The 18,657-nt window shown below is 41.9% G+C and overlaps 1 protein-coding gene across 5 annotated transcripts in view; it reads right to left on the reverse strand.

The window, feature by feature from the left end:
- ipo11 (importin 11) overlaps positions 1-18,657 on the reverse strand; it is an 878,696-nt gene that overhangs the window by 690,852 nt on the left and 169,187 nt on the right. For 4 of the 5 annotated variants that reach the window (XM_072496961.1, XM_072496959.1, XM_072496960.1 and 1 more), the window contains exons 6-7: positions 5,348-5,477; positions 20-78 (exon numbers count right to left, since the gene is read on the reverse strand). The exons of the other annotated variant lie outside the window; for it this stretch is intronic. In XM_072496961.1, the coding sequence (XP_072353062.1) occupies positions 20-78; positions 5,348-5,477 (189 nt within the window). The remainder of the gene's footprint in view (positions 1-19; positions 79-5,347; positions 5,478-18,657) is intronic. 5 annotated transcript variants of the gene reach the window in all.

The following is an 18,657-nucleotide window of genomic DNA, read 5'->3' on the forward strand; positions in this document are numbered from 1 at the left end:
ATTTGTGAAAATTACATACCATTACTTCTAAATTCTTGTGAGGTTCCATAAAACCATGCACTGTCAGTTTACGAAGAACTAGAAAGAAAGAATATATACAATGAGGCATACTTAAGTTGCAACATATTTCACAATTATGCTTTTCTCCAATAACTGTCTAAATCTGAACTTCAACAATTACTGTAGGCCCTTAACAATATTGCTACAAGGAACCAGCTGAAAACTTGAAAGGTAAAATTTAGGTTGTACTTTGAACATTCACAGTATGCACATAAATATTGAATAGCTTGTGTGTGTTTGCAACTAATCTGAAGCAAAAAAAAAGGAATATAAACTTCAACTGCGTCTTGTGAACATGCACTGTCTACACCACGTTGAATTTTTTAAAAACACAATCATAAGTGCCAGTCCAGAGTCACAGATAGAAGTTTTGACCAGCAATAATAATCAGACTATTACGTGCAAAGGTTTGCATTTGCAAAATGAATAATTGAATAGGACATGAGCAAAAACTTCAGTTTATGCCCTCAAAAGATTGGCAGAAATGGATACAAACAAAAAGGCCAGAAAGTCAACGGAAGGTCTGAAGAAAAAGGCAAGTTACCGTTTTGGAAGATTATCAGGATTTTTTTTGGACTCAAAATAGCTACAAGCTTAAAAGTCAGCTGATGGAAGATTGGAACGGAATCAACATTTCATAGAAGATTTGACAATCTGATACCTAGGCGAAGCGCCTTAACGGTTCTCTGAGGGTGGTTGATGATTCATTGGGTTAATTAGTGAAATTTGGAGAAGGCAATCCAATTGAGTGGTGACTGGGATTATGCACATTTCTACGAATAACCCTGAAAATTCATGCCACAACACACAGGACAGTCCTGGCTGGGCAGGAAATTTATTTATATTGTGCTTTTATGACAGCAAAACTTCCCTGGGAGCATTATCAAACAAAGTTTGGCACGGAGCCATATCTTGAGATGTTCGGGCAGATGACCAAAAGCTTGGTCAAAGAGGCAGATCTTGAGCAGCATCATAAAGGAGGAGAAAAAAGCAAGCCAAGGGGAGAGATTTATGAGTGAATTTCAGAGCTTAGGACTTAGGCGAATGAAGACACGTCCAATGGAAGAGCAATTAAAATTGGGCATGCTCGAGCGGCCACAAATGGAGAAGTTCAGGCATCTCTAAGGATTAAGGCTGGAGGAGGTTACACAAACCGGGGGGGTTAGGCGCAGTGGGTTAGCCGCGCTGCCTCATGGTGCCGATATCCCAGGTTTGATCCTGGCTCTGGGTCACTGTCCGTGTGGAGTTTGCACATTCTCCCCGTGTTTGCGTGGGTTTCACTCCCACAACCCAAAGATGTGGAGGCTAGGTGGATTAGCCACGCTAAATTATGCCTTAATTGGAAAAAATGAATTGGGTACTCTTTAAAAAAAAAAGGGGGGGTTATGAAAACAACAATGACAACAGGCATTGCTGAACCAGAAGTTAATGATATCTGAGAGTGCAGGGTGGTAGGTGACTGGAACTTCGTTAAAGTTAGGGCACAGGTAGCTAGCAGACTTCTGGGTGACTTCAGGTTTACAAATGGGTGCGTGGTTCTAACTGTTATAGTTGGAGGCTCCTAAACAGTTGATGTTGCCAAATTTACTACTAATTTCTCTGCAATTGGAGTGCCCTCTATGGGGTGAGTGGATGCACCGAGGCTCCACCTTCATAGATTTCTCAGTATCCTGTATTGGACATCCTCCAGCGTTTTGAAGCTTTGCACATTAATATAACAAATTTCCTGAAACAATATGTCATGACTCACTAGAAAAATTGCACAACCGTCCAATACCGAAAGATAAAGACCAGATATATTTGTAATATCTGCCTGCCACTTAATAAAACTTGCTTAAAATTCAAGTCATTTTTTGCTCCATCTCCCAAAGTATATTTTGCAGTGCATTCAAGGACTTAAGTTTATTCTTCTGTCCCCAAAATATTTTTTAATAGGTTAATCCCATGGTGGATTTGTACTTTTTGTTGAAGCAGTCATTGGTTTTGCAGCACCCAGAGTGGTTCAAATATCTGATAACTGGTAACTATGTAAATGGTCATTCACCAAAGTCTCTGCCGAACAGGCCAACCAACCATGATCACAATATCCGTGGTCAGTATCAAAGTGCCTCAAATAGTTCCCACCGTCAAGTGCAAATATTGGTCCCTCCTCCCCTCCAACAAGGCAAATGAAACTTATTCAAATATCATTAATTCAGATCTATTCAGTGTTTTTAGCTGCATGTATTACTGTTATTTCCTCACTATTTGCAGCACAATGTACATTTAGCTGTTGTAATACATTCTGGATTTATAGTTCCAAAGAAGCAGGATGGAAACGGCATGCTGCAGCAGAATTATTCAATAGCAAATTGAGACTGAGCATCCTGGCCAAGATACAGCACACCCATGTACAATGAATCTCAGACCTAGTTACAGCTACCACTGCCTCTACCTTGACTGCACTAACATTGCACCTTGAATGTAAAATAAATGCCCAGAAATTCTTCACAGGTGAAAGGTGTGGAAGGTCGGTGCAGAGAGTCAGTGCAGACTGGATGGGCCGAATGGCCTCATTCTGCATTATAGGGATTCTATAATTAAAGAGGGGTACATGCAGTCAAAAAACAGTACATGGTTGAAGATACAAGGCTGATTAAAGTTTTCGGTGTAAAGTAGGATAATCCAGCACAGATTAAAATACGGATTTTAAATTCTACTCAGTGGGGAAAATAATAGTCAGAGAAGGTTAACAAAGGTTAGCAAAGATTCAGGTGATGCAAGAGGACGTCTTAGCGTGGAAAAGGATCAGCGAGGCAAAGCTATAGACAATTTAGAGTTAATAGAGAGTGTCAGTTCATCCATTTCTCTAATACTATGAAAGGTGCCAGTCAGAAGGCCAACACGGAGATCACCAAAGAAACTCTTGGGAATGGAAGAGATGCAGAGCTTGATGTTGAGCTCAGATTTGAATGAAAAGCTAAGGTAGTATTGTAGTTTAACTCTACCTTAGGGAGCAGCGGAAAGGGAGATGGCGTCTGTGACAAATACACAAAGCTTTCGACATGGTCAAAAATAATGGCTTTGTACTTGTGCTCTACTTGAGGTAATTGTCCACTCATCCACAATGAAGGCAAACAAGTCAAGGCTGGCTACACAGACTGGCTTCAAAGTGAGGATTGAGTGCCAAACGTGACATGGACCCTAACCCGGTTTGTCTGCTAATGTCATCACAAAAGGGAAGTATAAAGATGATAACAGTCAGAATGCCAAAGATGAGGTTTTTGGAAAACTCAGAAGAATTATTATAGGAGCCCAAATGGATTTTGGCAATTTTTAGACGCTTCAATGCAAGCGACAGTCTTCCAAAGAGTGGAGGGTCATGTAGAAGCTGCAAATGCAGAGCAGAGTTTCTTCTTTCAGTTTGCTACACCTATCAGTCATAAATTTTTACTGGAAGTTAATGAGAATGCAGTGCAGCATCCTTTGAATACCATGCACACGTTTCAGCCTAGGTTATGAGCTCAACGCTCTGCAGTGGGGCTTAAATGCCGTATTCAGAAATGGAAATGCTAACACTGAGCCAAATTTTAATTGAAACAAAGGCAAAATACGGCAGATGCTGGAGATATGAAATAAAAAACAGAAAATGTTGTAAACATTTATCAGATCAGGCAGCGTGTGTGAATAGAGAGTTCCAGAGTTAATGTTTCTCTCCCCACAGATGCTGCCTAATCTGATACGTATTTCCTGCATTTTCTGTTTTACCTGCCCAAAGATAAATCCTGCTTCAAATTAATCTAGAACTACTGCGCTGTAATGTTCTATGTTACACTAAAAAAAGTGTATTGAGATGTACAGAAAACTGGCTGGCAGTCAAGAAACAAAGAGTAGGAACAAAGGGGTCTTTTTCCAAATGGCAGGCAATGGCATGGGTACCGCAGGGATTGGTGCTGCCCCAACTATTCACAATAATATATTAATGATTTAAATGAGCGAACAAAATGTAATATCTCCAAATTTGCAAATGAAAAAAAGCTGGGAAGGCGGGTGAGTTGTAAGGAGGATGCAGAGATCCCGCAGTGTGATTTTACAAGTTGAGTGAGTGAGCAAATCGATGGTGATATAATTTTGAAAAACCTGACAATATCCACTTTAGTAGCAAAAACAGGAAGGTAGATTATTATCTGAATGGCCGTGGATTAAATGGGGGGAATGTGCAACGAGACCTGGGTGTCCTTGTACACCAGTTGCTGACGGTACGCATGCAGGTGGAGCAGGTGGTAAAGAAGGCAAATGGTATGTTGGCTTTCATAGTGAGAGGACAGGAGCAGGGATGTCTTGCTGTAATTATATAGGGCCTTGGTGAGGCCACAACTGGAATATTGTGTGAAGTTTTGGTCTCCTTACTGAGGAAGAATATTATTGCTGTAGAGTGCAGAGACTGGTTCCTGGGATGGCAGGACTGACGTACGAGGAAAAATTGAGTCAAGTTAGGATTGTATTTTCTGGAGTTCAGAAGAATGCGGTGGGATCTTGCAGGAACCTATAAAATTCTAACAGGACTAGCCAGGATAGATGAAAGAAGGATGTTCCCGATGGTGGGGGTGCTCAGAACCAGGGGTCACAATTTAAGGATACGGGGTAGACCATTTAGGACAGAGATGAGAAGAAGGTTCTTTAGCCAGAGAGTGGTGAGCCTGTGGAATTCGCTACCACAGAAAGCAGTTGGGGCCAAAACATTGTATGTTTTCAAGAAGCAGTTAGCTTTGATACTTGGGGCAAAGAGGAACAAAGGATATGGGGGGGAAGGTGGGTTCAGGCTATTGAGTTGGATGATCAGCCATGATCATAATGAATGGCAGTGCAGGCTCAAAGGGTCGAATGGCCTCCTCCTGCTCCTATTTTCTATGTTTCGATCAAATGTACACACACAATCTTGAAATTCAAGGTGCTTGCTGTATCAGCTGGTCAGTTCTTTTAAATATTTTTATAAATTCTGTGCTGAGATTGTTATTCAGGTAAATAAGCTTGTGAGTAGTGAACTATTCTGGCACATTCCTTTGATATGAATTTTCACAAACATCGCACTACATGTGACTCCACTATCTTGAAGATCTAGAACAGGTCGTACAATATTGAATGGTCAGTCTAAAGTTTAAAATGACCTGTTTAAATAGTCTGAAAAAATGAGTCTGTGGCAACTTAAAATGAAAGAAAATTATGTAATTCAATTAAAACAAACATCTTATAGTAGCCACGATACAGCCAGAATAATTATGTCACGGGTGTCTATAACAAAAAATACCTTTCAACGAAAGCAAAGTTCTTTCTAGTGAATGGATGGCACCTGTATCCCCTGTACAGATCTGCTGTAAAAAAGTGTCAGTATGATGATTCCACAGAGAACAGGCAAAGCTGTGGATTCCTGTTGCCAACTGCAATAAACATAATAAAATTTTGTGTTACTGTTTATTAACATATCTAGAAGATATTAGACACAACATATTATGGTAGTGCCGACTGCTATTGTTAATGGATTAGTAATCCAGAGACCCAGGGTGATGCTCTAGGGACCTGGGTTCAAAACCCACCATGGCAGATGGTAAAATTTTAATTCAATAAAAATCTGGAATTAATAGTCTAATAACTTTAGGGAAGGAAATCTGCCATCCTTACCTGGTCTACATGTGACATAGGGCCGGTTTAGCGCAGTTGGCTGGACAGCTGGTGCGTGATGCAGAACGAGGCCGACAGCACGGGTTCAATTCCTGTACCGGCTGAGGTTATTGATGAAAGCCCTGCTTCTCAATCTTATCCCTCGTTTGAGGTCTGGTGATCCTCAGGTTAAATCACCACCAGTCAACTCTCCCCCTCAAAATGGAAAGCAGTCTATGGTCATCTAGGACTATGGGGACTTTACTTACTTTTACATACGATTCCTGATCCACAACAATGTGAAGCACTCTTAAAATGCCCTCTAATGGGAAATAAATGCTGGTCCAGCCAGCAACGCCCACATTCCTTGAACAAATCAGATGATCACAAAAAGATTACTGCATATACATCACACTGCATTTGTTGCAATAAAGTTTCCTGTCTAGGTTTAGTTGCTGAGCTGCATACAGGAACTGCTTTGACATCTATATGTACATGTACCAATAGTTCCTCTTTTTAGTCTTCAATTTTTCTTCCCTGCATGCTTTCATTTTATGCTTCCTTTCACAAATAAGCAAGATCTCGAATCTCAACAGTTGCACCATAACACAGAATATCGGAGCAAGGGTGGACCATTTGGCCCTTCGAGCCTGCTCCACATTCAACAAGAATATGGCTGATCTGGCTGCAGTCTTAATTCCACTCATCTGTCTGCCCCCCATAACTCTGGAAGAGAATGCCACCCACCAATGACCATTTGCGAGTAAAAGATTTTCCTAATCTGCCTTAAAAGGGAGCAGTCTTATATTTAAATCATGCCCCCTAGTTTTAGTCTACCCCACAAGAGGAAACATCCTCCAGATATCCACCCTATCAAGTTCCCACATGACCGTATACGTTTCAGTAAGTTCACCTCTCATTCTTACCAACTCCAATGGGTATAGGCCCAACCTTTCTTCACTAGATAAGCCCTTCATCCTTGGAGTCGAGTAAACCTTCTCTGAGTTCTTCTAAAGCAATTATATATTTTATCCAATTAACACGACCAAAACCACACAGGTTCTCCAGATATGGTCTCACCAAGACCCTGTACAGGTGCAGCAAACCTGTCTACTTTTATATGTCATTCCCCTTGCAACAAATTTCAATATACCATTTGCCTTCCTCATCACTTGTTGTACCCTGCATACTAACTTTGTGATTCTGGAGTCTGGCTGAAAAATATATTTTGTCGAAGCTTTTCACATTTCACTGATCAGAATAATTGCAAGTATACCTATGTCAAGGGAAACAACTTTATGAGAAAAGAGTGCTGATTGGTTGGCAAGTAGACTCTAATGGTAGAGGAGTTAGCATGGAAAATGCACCAGTTAATAATGACTGACAATTAACGGCCAAGCATTGTTTGAAATTTTAAATTGGGCAGCTTGACTCTGATTCGTCAAGGCTTTGCCCCGAGGAATGAACCAGTAAATGGCTGTTACTTATTTTGTTTAGTTGAACATGCCCTTTCTATCTGCAAAGAAAGGCCCTGTGCATTAATATATGTAGCTTCCATTACATATAAATGCACCACAGTGACCCCAACTGACAATCTCAACTTGGTTGTCAGTGTAATTTTTAGCACATTAAGGATTAATTAACAAATTTTGTCCAATTGCATAATCACATCTAATGTTGGGCACTGTGTCTTGCAAGCCCATTGCGGACAGCAGAAGGGACATGTCGTTGATACGATCTGCTAGTCTTTCCTAGCATCGCTATTTAAGTAGTACACATCCATTGAAATAGTATACTGCTTTTCTATTCTTCCTGCCAAAGTGAACAAATTTACATTTACATTAGACTCAATATCCAAAATCAAAAATCACCATCAGACTGGTAGATTAACATTATCAATCCATAAATTGTGTCTCAAGCGAAACACTCTGAAGCAAAAACAACAGATTTTGCTGAGGAGAACATTCAGGAACAAATTGTTTACAAAGGTCAAATCCTAATTAAGACTATTGTCTCCTAATGTAGACTGACACAAATATTTGTTCAATGCCCCCATAATTCCCTCATTCCTCATGATAATTTCTCCTATCTCTGCTCTTAAAGAATCAATGTTGACTTTGGCTACTCTCTTCCTCTTTGTAAAATTAGAAAAGCTCTGGTAATCAGTTTTTTATTTTGCTAGCTATTTTAATCTCATGTTATCCTTTTTCTCTCTTTTGATTTTTCTTACATTCTAGTCCAGAATTTTTTCCATTCAGTCAGGAAATAGAGATAAATTAAATAATCTATATTTCTATTTGTGGGCATTATAAATAGGGTAAAGCTTTCAAAAGGGTTAATGACTTCAGTTTGGTTAAGATATCTGGGAGCTGCAGAAAGCAGACTTCCCAAAACAAAATCCAGAAACAATGGAGTTGGGGACAAAAAGAATCTCTCAGGAAGAGAACAAAGAACAAGAAGTTGATCACGGTACTGTTCGGGAGAATTCAAATAAAAATGAGAGCAAGAGCTCGATGTGAGAGACAGTTGCAAGAACCAGATTTAAAGTTGGCTATGTGAGAAGCCAGTCATTTGAGGTAAATCAAAAGTTGAGACATTTTAATACAGCCGATGAAGCAGTGGTGTTCTGCTGGCATTGCTGGGTGCCCGAGAGATTGTGTGCAAGTTTGAATACACGCGGGAATCCTGAAAGGAGAGACAGAAATCCTGGAAGTGGATCCTTTGTGAAAGCATCTGAGGGGTTGTTTGGGAGACGATTCCAAGGTGCAATTTTTCCAGAGTGGTGTTGGAAAACGCTCCAGTGGAAGGCAGAGATCAAGTGAGACCAATTGGTTCAGTAGTTCAGTATGCACAAACGGGGGGGGTCCACATAAATAGTTTTAGGTTGCATCTGGTACGACATGCTGGCAAATGCGCAGCGGATTCCAGCTCTACAGACCCCAGAGGGGAGACAGTGGCATAGTGGCATTGTCACTGGTCTAATAATCCAGAGACCCAGGGTAACTCTCTGGGGACCGGGGTTCGAATCCCACCACGGCAGATGGTGAAATTTGAATTCAATTTTTAAAAATCTGGAATTAGAAGTCTCATGATGACCATGAAACCATTACCGATTGTCGTTAAAAACCCATCTGGTTCACTAATGTCCTTCAGGGAAGGAAATCGGCTATCCTTACCTGGTCTGACCTACATGTGACTCCAGACCCACAGCAATGTGGTTGACTCTTAAATGCCCTCAGGGATGGGCAACAAATGCCGGCCCAGCAAGCGACGCCCACATCCCATGAACGAATAAAGGAAAAAAAGAGTTCCAACACAAGTGAATTAACCAATAATTCAAAAGTTCTGAGATCTTTGGCCCTTGACTGCCCCAGTTATTTACAGGCACCAGATTTGTAAGTGAAACACAACTGTTTATTTAATAAAAAGAGATAAGACATGCAATACTTATAATAGAATAATGGCCAGCTATTCCACACCTCCCCCTTTTACCGTCACACCTTCTACCCAAACACACACAAGACAGACACACACTGAGGAAGGGAAAGGGTAAAATGATGGAGAGTAAAATATAAAATGGAAGATGAGCGTCCTTGCTTTGGATGTTGAAGCTGTTGCAGTTGCAGGCCGTCCTTCTAGGACATAGAGTGATTGAAACCAGCGGTTGGATTGCTGTTGAGGATCTTCTGGCAGGTGCTTTCAATCAGACCCTCCAGGCTGTAGGATTTCCTCTGGGAGTCACTTTCACTTTTTATTAACCTGGGCCCTCCCTCAAAAGAACAGCCTCATATTTGTTTAATACTGATTTGTTTCCAACTCCATCCGAATGACCAACAGCCTGTCTGAGATAAGAGCAGAGTTGTCCATACAAGAGCTCTCAGGGTTTTTTTTAAAACAACTGACTTGGCCTGCAGCTGTTGCTGGACTGGATCTTCCTGCAGTTCAATCTGGCTGTACAGAGAGAAAGGTCTTTACTTTGGAGCTTTAAACAGAGAGGTAAGAAAGAGATCAGGGCTGAGAACCTCCAGCTTCCGAAATTAAAAACCAGATGAAGCCTTCCTGCCTTGGTAGAATATTCCAGAAAGGACAGCACCAATCAGCATAGATTATCAGCTAAGAGACCGGCAATGTAAACAACTCACCAAGATGTATCATCACTGATGTCAGTCCAAACAGCACATTCTGCTGGAAGATCTTTTTTTTACAATTAAAGGTGAAAGTTCATCTTAAAGGCACAGGAATTAATTGTCCATGTACAGGGGTGGCACGGTAGCACAGTGTCTCAGGTTCAATTCCATCTTGGGGCACTGTCTGTGCGGAGTCTACACGTTCTCCCAGTGTCTGCTGGGTTTCCTCCGGGCGCCCCGGTTTCCTCCCACAAGTCCCGAAAGATGTGCTTGTTTGGTGAATTGGACATTCTGAATTCTCCCTCAGTGTACCCGAACAGGCGCTAAAGTGTGGCGACTAGGGAATTTTCACAGTAACTTCATTACAGTGTTAATGTAAGCCTACTTATGACATTAATAAAGATTATTAGAAATTGAGCTAACAGAATAACAGAAATATTAAAAGGAAAAACAAGGGATTAACATACGCATCTGTCACTTGGTTTCAAGAGTGTGGTGTGCCTGATCATATCTTGCTTATGTGGACTGTGTACTTTTCATAGATAGATAGATAGAATTTACAGTGCAGAAGGAGGCCATTCGGCCCATCGAGTCTGCACCGGCTCTTGGAAAGAGCACCCTACCCAAGCCCACACCACCCTATCCCCATAACCCAGTAACCCCACTCAACCAACACTAAGGGCAATTTTGGACACTAAGGGCAATTTAGCATGGCCAATCCACCTAACCTGCACATCTTTGGACTGTGGGAGGAAACCGGAGCACCCGGAGGAAACCCACGCACACACGGGGAGAACGTGCAGACTCCGCACAGACAGTGACCCAGCTGGGAATCGAACCTGGGACCCTGGAGCTGTGAAGCAATTGCGCTAACCGCTATGCTACCGTGCTGCCCTCAGTACTTACTGAGAACATTAGAATCTAAGAATTTTTTTTTAAACTTGCGTAATCCTTACAAATCTGTATACATCTGTAACGGTATTTGTGAGGTGAAGGAGTAGTGGTGTATCACAGTCAATCTTTTCACATTCATTGTTATATTATTTTAGTTAAAGTTAATCGGTATTCCTGCGACTCTGTGCATCCATGTCTCTAAACAAACTCATTAGTAAATTGCAGCATTAGTCTTGAACACATGCCTTGCTCTACAAGGATCATTTTCTTTATGGACACTGCAGCATTTGCTTTAGTGAGCAACAAATGCAATCGAGTTTGAAAAACAAAGCAATTCCAAAAGAATACTGATCTCATATTGAGCAGATTATGGATTCCCACAAGTCAAATCTAAAGACAAGACAGCTATGGAAAATTTTTATATATTTCTTTCTTGGTTCAGACGATCTGGGCGTTGTCGGCTGGGCCAGCATTTATTGCCCATCCCTAATGGCCCTTGGACTAAGTGGCTTGCCAGGCCATTTCAGAGAGCATTTAAGTCACCCCCATTGCTGTGGGTATGGAGTCACATGTCGGCTCGACCAGGCAACGCCAGCAGATTTCCTTCACTCAAGGACAGTAGTAAGTCAGATGGGTTTTTACAACAACTCGACAATGATTTCATGGTCATGATTAGACTTTTCATTCCAGATTTTTAGCGAATTCAAATGTCATCATCTGCCATCGTGGAATTCAAACCCGGCTTCCAGAGCATTATACTGGGTCTCTGGATTACTATTCCAGTGACAATGCCATCAGAAGTATGGTGATTATGGCACTGCACTAATAATTCAGCAGTAATGACAAATTACACCAAGAGAAATTGTGAATATTAATTAAATTAACCTGATAATGTATGGGTTAGCATCAAAAAGGTGGGGTTACGAGGGTAGGGTGGGGGCCTGGGCCTAGGTTGGGTCAACTACTTCCTTCAAAGGCTCGCTGCAGACTCCAAGGGCTGAAGAGCCTCCTTCTGCACTGTCGGGTTCTATGATTCTATGAGTTGTTGTAAATTTCAACTTGTTCATGTCCTGTCATGAACCTGCTGTCTTTAACGGAGTGTGATTTTTAAAAATTCATTCATGGCGTGCTGGCTTCACTGGCTAGACCAACGTTTATTTCCCATCCCTAACTGCCTTGGGAAGGTGGAAGTGAGCTGCTTTCTTGAACCGCTACAGTCCATGTGGTGCAGGTACACCCACAGTGCTGTTAGGGATGGGGTTCCAGGATTTTGACTCCGTGGCAGTAATGGAATGGCAATATTGTTCCAAAGTCAGGATGGTGAGTGGCATTAAAGGAAACTTCCCATTTATCTGCTGTCCACATCTTCCAGATAGTGGTGGTTGTGGGTTTGGAAGGTGTTATCTCAAAAGTCTTGGTGAGTTTCTGCAGTGCAGCTTGTAGATGGTACACACGGCTGCCACTGTGCATTGGGGATGGAGCGAATAAGCGTTTGTGGATGGGGTGTCAATCAAGCGGACTCCTTTGTCCTGAATGGTGTCAAACTTCTTGAGTGTTGTTGGGAGTTGCAATCACCCAGGCAATGGCGAATATTCCGTCACACTCCTGGCTTGTGCCTTCTAGATTGTGAACAGGCTTTGTGGGGGTCTGGAAGTGAGTTACTCATGGCTAGATTCCCAGTCTCTGACCTGTCCTTGTAGCCGTAGTATTTATACAGCTAGTCCAGTTCATTTCCTGCTCAGTGGCAACCTCCAAGATTGGGATAGCGGCGGGTTTGGCTTTGGTGATGCCATTGACTAACAAGGAGCGATGGTTAGATTCTCTCTTGTTGGAGTTGTACATTGTCTGGAACATGCATAGTGCAAATGTTACTTGCCACTTATCAGCTGAAGACTGAATATTGTCCAGCTCTTGCTGCATTTGGACATGGACTGCTTCATTATCCGAGGAGCTACGAATGGTGCTGAACATTGTGTAACCAGCAGAAAACTTCCCCACTTCTGACATTATGATGGATATTAAGGGCAGCACGGTAGCACAAGTGATTAGCACTGTTGCTTCACAGAACCAGGGTCCCAGGTTCAATTCCCTGCTGGGTCACTGTATGCAGAGTCTGCACGTTCTCCCCGTGTCTGCGTGGGTTTCCTCCGGGTGCTCCGGTTTCCTCCCAGAGTCCAAAGACGTGCAGGTTAGGTGGATTGGCGATAATAAATTGCCCTTAGTGACCAAAAAAGGTTAGGAGGGGTTACTGGGTTACGGGGATAGTGTGGAAGTGAAGGCTTAAAATGGGTCGGTGCAGACTCGATGGGCCAAATGGCCTCCTTCTGTACTGTATGCTGGGGCTCCTTGATGCCATACTTGGTCAAATGCGACCTTGGTGTCAAGGGCAGTCACTTTCACCTCACCTCTGGAATTCAACTATTTTTGTCAATGTTTGAATCAAAGCTGTAATGAGGTCACGAGCCGAGTGATCCTGGGTGTGGTCAGCCCAAACTGAGTGTGGTTACTACTAAGCAAGTGCCACTTGATAGCACTGTTGATGATCCCTTACATTGCTTTACTGATGGTCAAGAGTAAATTGATGAGATGGTAATTAGCTGCTTTGGATTCGTCCTGCTCACCTGCATTGCATTATTTATGCCCGTTGCCCTTTCAAATGCCCCAGCGGGATACCCAGTTACAAAAGCAATTGCTAGCGGGGCAATCAGATCTGGGGGAAAATTTAGTTTTGCCAACAGTATCCAGATCTTGAGGAAACATTTAAAGGGCTCATACTTCTACTAGATTACTTCTCCATTCATGGCACGGAATCACATTCTCAGTTAACTTTCATGATAGATTATTCCATACATTTATTACATTTTTAATCATCTATGTTATAAATTTATTTTTCACAATCTAGTTTATGATCTCTGGTGTCTTCCTATATTTTGAGGCATTAACCTGGGTTCAACCCATCTGCAAAATTTGATATTTAATTTAACAGTGATTCCCGTTTTACAATCTAGACTTTAAAGCTTCTGCTTTCCTTACTGTTGCTCTTTTCCTCAAATATAAGGAGACATTTTGTGAAATGGTGACCAAGATGGAACACAATGCTGTAAGCAAAATCTCATCAGTGATTTAGTATAACCACCGTGAACCTGTGTTTTGACTAAACATTTAATTAGCCTAGGCCACAGGATATACAACTTAGATTCTTTTCTGAATTCCCCTGTGCTAACCTAATTTTATTCAATGCATATGTTACATTGTTTTCAATTCGCATATATGTGTGTATATATAAAATATGCATGTATAATATATTTGAAATTTATCTTTTTCTTTTCATTCATTCTTAAGATCTGAATGTTACTGGCAAGGCCAGCATTTAAAACCCTTCCCTAATTGCCTGATATATTCTTGAACAGCTGCACTATAAGCCTATATGTGCAGGCACAGCCACAGTGCTGCTAGGGAGTGAGTCCCAAGTTTTTCATCCAGCGACAATGAAGGAACAGCAATATAGTTCCAAATCAGTATGATGTGTGGCTTGGAGGGGACCTTGTGGCTGTGGTGCTCCTATTGATCTACTGTCCTTTTCCTCTAGGTGAAAGGGGTTATGGGGACACCACGGTGGCACAGTGGTTAGAGCATTGCTGCCTTACGGCGCCGAGGTCCTAGGTTCGATCCTGGCTCTGGGTCACTGACCGTTTGGAGTTTGCACATTCTCCCCGTGTTTGCCTGGGTTTCGCCCCCACAACCCAAAGATATGCAGGGTAGGTCAATTGGCCATGCTAAATTGCCCCTTAATTGGAAAAAGTGAATTGGGTGCATTAAATTTTTTTTTATATATATAAAGAAAGAGGTTATGATTTCAGATGGTGCTTGTCGAAGGAGGCTTGGCAAGTTCCTGCAGTACATATTGTATATGGGCACATATAACTGCCACTCAACATCAGTGTGTATATTTAAGGTTGGGGATACAGTGAGGATCAAGTGTGAGGATCAAGTGAACTCATCCAGGCATGTGGAGAGTATTCCATCACATTCCTGATTTGTGCCTTGTAGAGATCGTGGGCATCCATATTCCAAAGCTATGGAACTCAAAATAAAATGAACGAGAGAAAAAAGTAGATGAACAGAAACAAGCGTGAACATAGTTCATTGTTTAATTTCTATTTTTTTACTACTTGTCCAAGAGAGACTGACCAGACAAACGAGAGCAGTAAATAGCAAGAATTACAAAAAAAAGAGCAGACACACTGTGAGAAAATAAAGGAACTGACTGATGGAAGGAGAGGTAAGCAAGTGATAAGAGGAATTGATAGTCGAGATGGTATGTTGCTTCTCGAAAGTAAAGAAAAGAAACTGATAAAAAAAAGATTGACAAAAGACAACACGCTATCACAACTAGGACCATGGAAAGGAGAAGACAGGATGATTTAGAACTAATCTTCTGGAGTATGAAATATTTACAACAATAATAGAACTGAATGCAGGAAAAGTAGAAAGATGTGATAGATTCCTTTCAGAAATAATAAAGGGGCTTGAAGAGAAGGCAACAAGAAAACTGACTAACTTGTGTTAGATGATGTAATGGAGGATGAGGACCGTAATGGTCCCAATGGAGAAGGCAGCAAATACTGCAAAATATGAAGAGCATGACATCAACCTTAGATGCATGCGTAATCAAAGCTTTGTTAAAGATCTTAGAAAATAGATTGGAAACCTAAGCAAACTGTTTCATCAGCTGTGATCAACTTTTTCAGGAAGAGCTGTGGAACTAGAGAGGTTTTAGAAGTGATGAGTGTAAAGCGAATGAATAAGTATACAGCTGCTTTGTGGTTTATGAAAAAATGTTCAACCAGGTGAAATGGTAAAATCTATTCAAAGTGCTCACGGTAGAATTGGCTGGATAGATTAAAGAATGATTGCAGCTCTGTACATAATATTATAATCAAGACTGTATATCTGAAGTAATCTGGCGCGAGGAGTGACAAGGCTGTCTACTATCACCATTGCTATTTAACATCTATGCAGAAGCTATGATAAAAGAACATCGGTGAAGTCCAGAAAGATGTCAACGAGAAGGCCCACTGTTGAACATTGTAAGATTTCCAGACAACCAGGCCCTAGTGGTTAGCACAGAAGTATACAGATTCTAATGGACAGAATGAATGACGTGGTGAAAGCTTACGGAATGAAAATTAATGTAAAAAAGGCTTACAAAGTTATGAAGATTGGAATAAGTAATAGAGGGAACGATTGGAAAAAGTAATGGAGGTCAAGATAAATGGTCAACAGTAGGAAAAGGTATCACAGCTTTTAAGTACCTGGGAAAAATGTTGTCATGTTGTCAGAAGATAGTTACTGCCAAAAAGAAATCAGAGCCAAAATAGCCATAGTAAAAGAAATGTATTCTCCACACAAAGATTTGCTTAGCATAGGATTTAAAAGAATTGTCAAGACTGCGATTTGGACTGCTTTGCTGTACAGGGTTGAAACATGGCAACATTAAGAAAGTAGACATCTACAGATCAGAAAGTTGTTCAATCTGAAGATGGATCGATGGGATGGTTGCAGAGGTCAGTTGGAGAGAATATAGAGCAAAGAAGAAGGTCTCAGGATAAATAAGGAAGATGAGAGGGATGTAGGCCAAGAGGGAGAAAGAGAATGATGATGGTAGACAATCTGAAACTGCAAATGGTAGGCTCCTACTAGCAACTGAAGAGGAAAACGATTGTGGATTTTTGGAGGCTGAAAGGATGAGGGGGGACTAAACCAGGGACACCTAAAATAAGGAGTTTCGCATTTAAGACAGGTGAGAAGAGATGTTTTCTCTCAGACAGTTGTGAATCTATCAAACTCTCTTCCCCAGAGAGTGGTTGAGGTAGGGTCGATAAATATTTTTAAAACAAAGCTATAGTTCGACTAATAAGGGAGCTGGGGATCATCGGGGGAGGCAGAATGTGGAGTTGAGATCATAATCAGTTCAGCCATGATCTTATTGAATGGTGAAGCAGGTTCAAAGGTCCAAATGGCCTACTACTGTTCCTAACTTATGTTTTTCTGTTGGTGAAAATCATCAAGAACAGTTTACGCAGTTGTACTAGACATACCTTAAAGCATGAGAATCTGCCGAAGAGGAGACTTAACGAAAATTAGAGAGATGTAGACCAGGAGGGAGAAACAGAATGATGATGACAGACCACCTGAAATTGCAAATGAGGCTCCTACAGTAACAGAAGGGGAAAGTGCAAGACCACAAGGCTTGAGAAATTAGCAAAGAGCCTGCCATGCGTCACAGAGATAGAGCACTAGCTTTGGGAAGTCAGAAACAAGTTACTCATTGCAAGATTCTGAGCCTCTAACCAGTTCTTGTAGCCACAGTATTAATCTGGCTGTTCCAGTTACGTTTCTGGTGAATGGTAATCCTTGCACGTCGATGGTGGGGAATTCAGTGCTGTTGATGCCATGAATATCGAGGCATGGTCAGGTTCTCTCCTGCTGCAGATGATCATTGTCTGGTACTCGTTTGATGCAATTACTTACGACTTATTATCCAAGCCTGAATATTGCTCAGCTTTTGCTGCATGCCGGCATAGACTGCTTCACTATCTGACAAATTGCACATGGTACTGAACACAGCACACTGAGTGCACAATGCCACTTCTGACCTTATGCTGGAGGGAAGGTCATTGCTTAAATGTCTACCTAATTGCACAATTGTAAATCCTTTACAGTACCCGATCTCCGTTATTGGTCATTCGCAACGGTCAGAACCTTATACTGATTTTAGCATCACATGCCATTGGAGATAACAGAAGGTCACCTATGTAAGACTGCTGTTCATTGACTACAGCATCGCCTTCAACACCATTATCCCGACAAGACTAATAACCAAACTCCGCAATCTTGGACTTGACCCCTCCCTGTGCAGCTGGATCCTCGACTTCCTCACCGACAGACCGTAATCTGTCGGATAGGCAATAAATAGCAGCTCCTCCACAATAGTCCTCAACACCGGAGCCCTGCAAGGATGTGTGCTCAGTCCATTACTGTACTCCCTATACACACATGACTGTGTGGCAAGATTTAACTCCAACTCAATCTATAAGTTTGCGGATGATACAACTGTGGTGGGCTGTATCTCAAACAACGACGAATCAGACTACAGGAGGGAGATAAATCACTTGGTTGCATGGTGTACCTAAAACAATCTCTCCCTAAATGTTGGAAAGAACAAGGAACTGATCATCGACTTCAGGAAGCGTAGCACGACACACACTCCCGTCTGCATCAATGTCTCCAAAGTGGAGATGGTCGATAGCTTTAAGTTCCTGGGGGTCACCATCCCCGACAGTCTGTCCTGGTCCACTCACATTGATGCAACAGTCAAGAAAGCCCAACAACGTCTCCACTTCCTACGAAAGCGAAAGAAATTTCACATGACTGTATCGACTCTCACAAACTTCTACAGATGTGCAATAGAGAGCATCCTATCTGGCTGCATCACAGCCTGGTATGGCAACTGCTCGGTCAAATATCGCATGAAACTGCAGAGTGCGGTGAACTCAGCCCAACGCATCACACAAGTTTGCCACCCCCACATTGATTCTGTATACACGTCCCGCTGCCTCAGGAAGGCAGACAGCATTGTCAGATACCCCTCCCACCCAAGCATTGCCTTCTTCCAGACCCTTCCATCAGGCAGAAGGTACAGAAGTCTGAAGACCCGCACATTCAGACACAAGAACAGCTTCTTCCCCACAGCTACAAGACTCCTCAACGACTCCCCCTCGGACTGATCTGTTCCCTGTAAGAACACTATTCACTACGCCCTATGCTGCTCTTGCTCATGTATTTGCTTTGTTTGGCCCCTTGTTCCGCACTGTAACCAGTCACTGTTTGTCGATGTACCATTTGTCAAGGTTCACTGTTGATTATTTTTTTGTCT

This window comes from Scyliorhinus torazame, chromosome 3 (genome assembly GCF_047496885.1).
Source record: "Scyliorhinus torazame isolate Kashiwa2021f chromosome 3, sScyTor2.1, whole genome shotgun sequence".
NCBI classification, from domain to species: domain Eukaryota; kingdom Metazoa; phylum Chordata; class Chondrichthyes; order Carcharhiniformes; family Scyliorhinidae; genus Scyliorhinus; species Scyliorhinus torazame.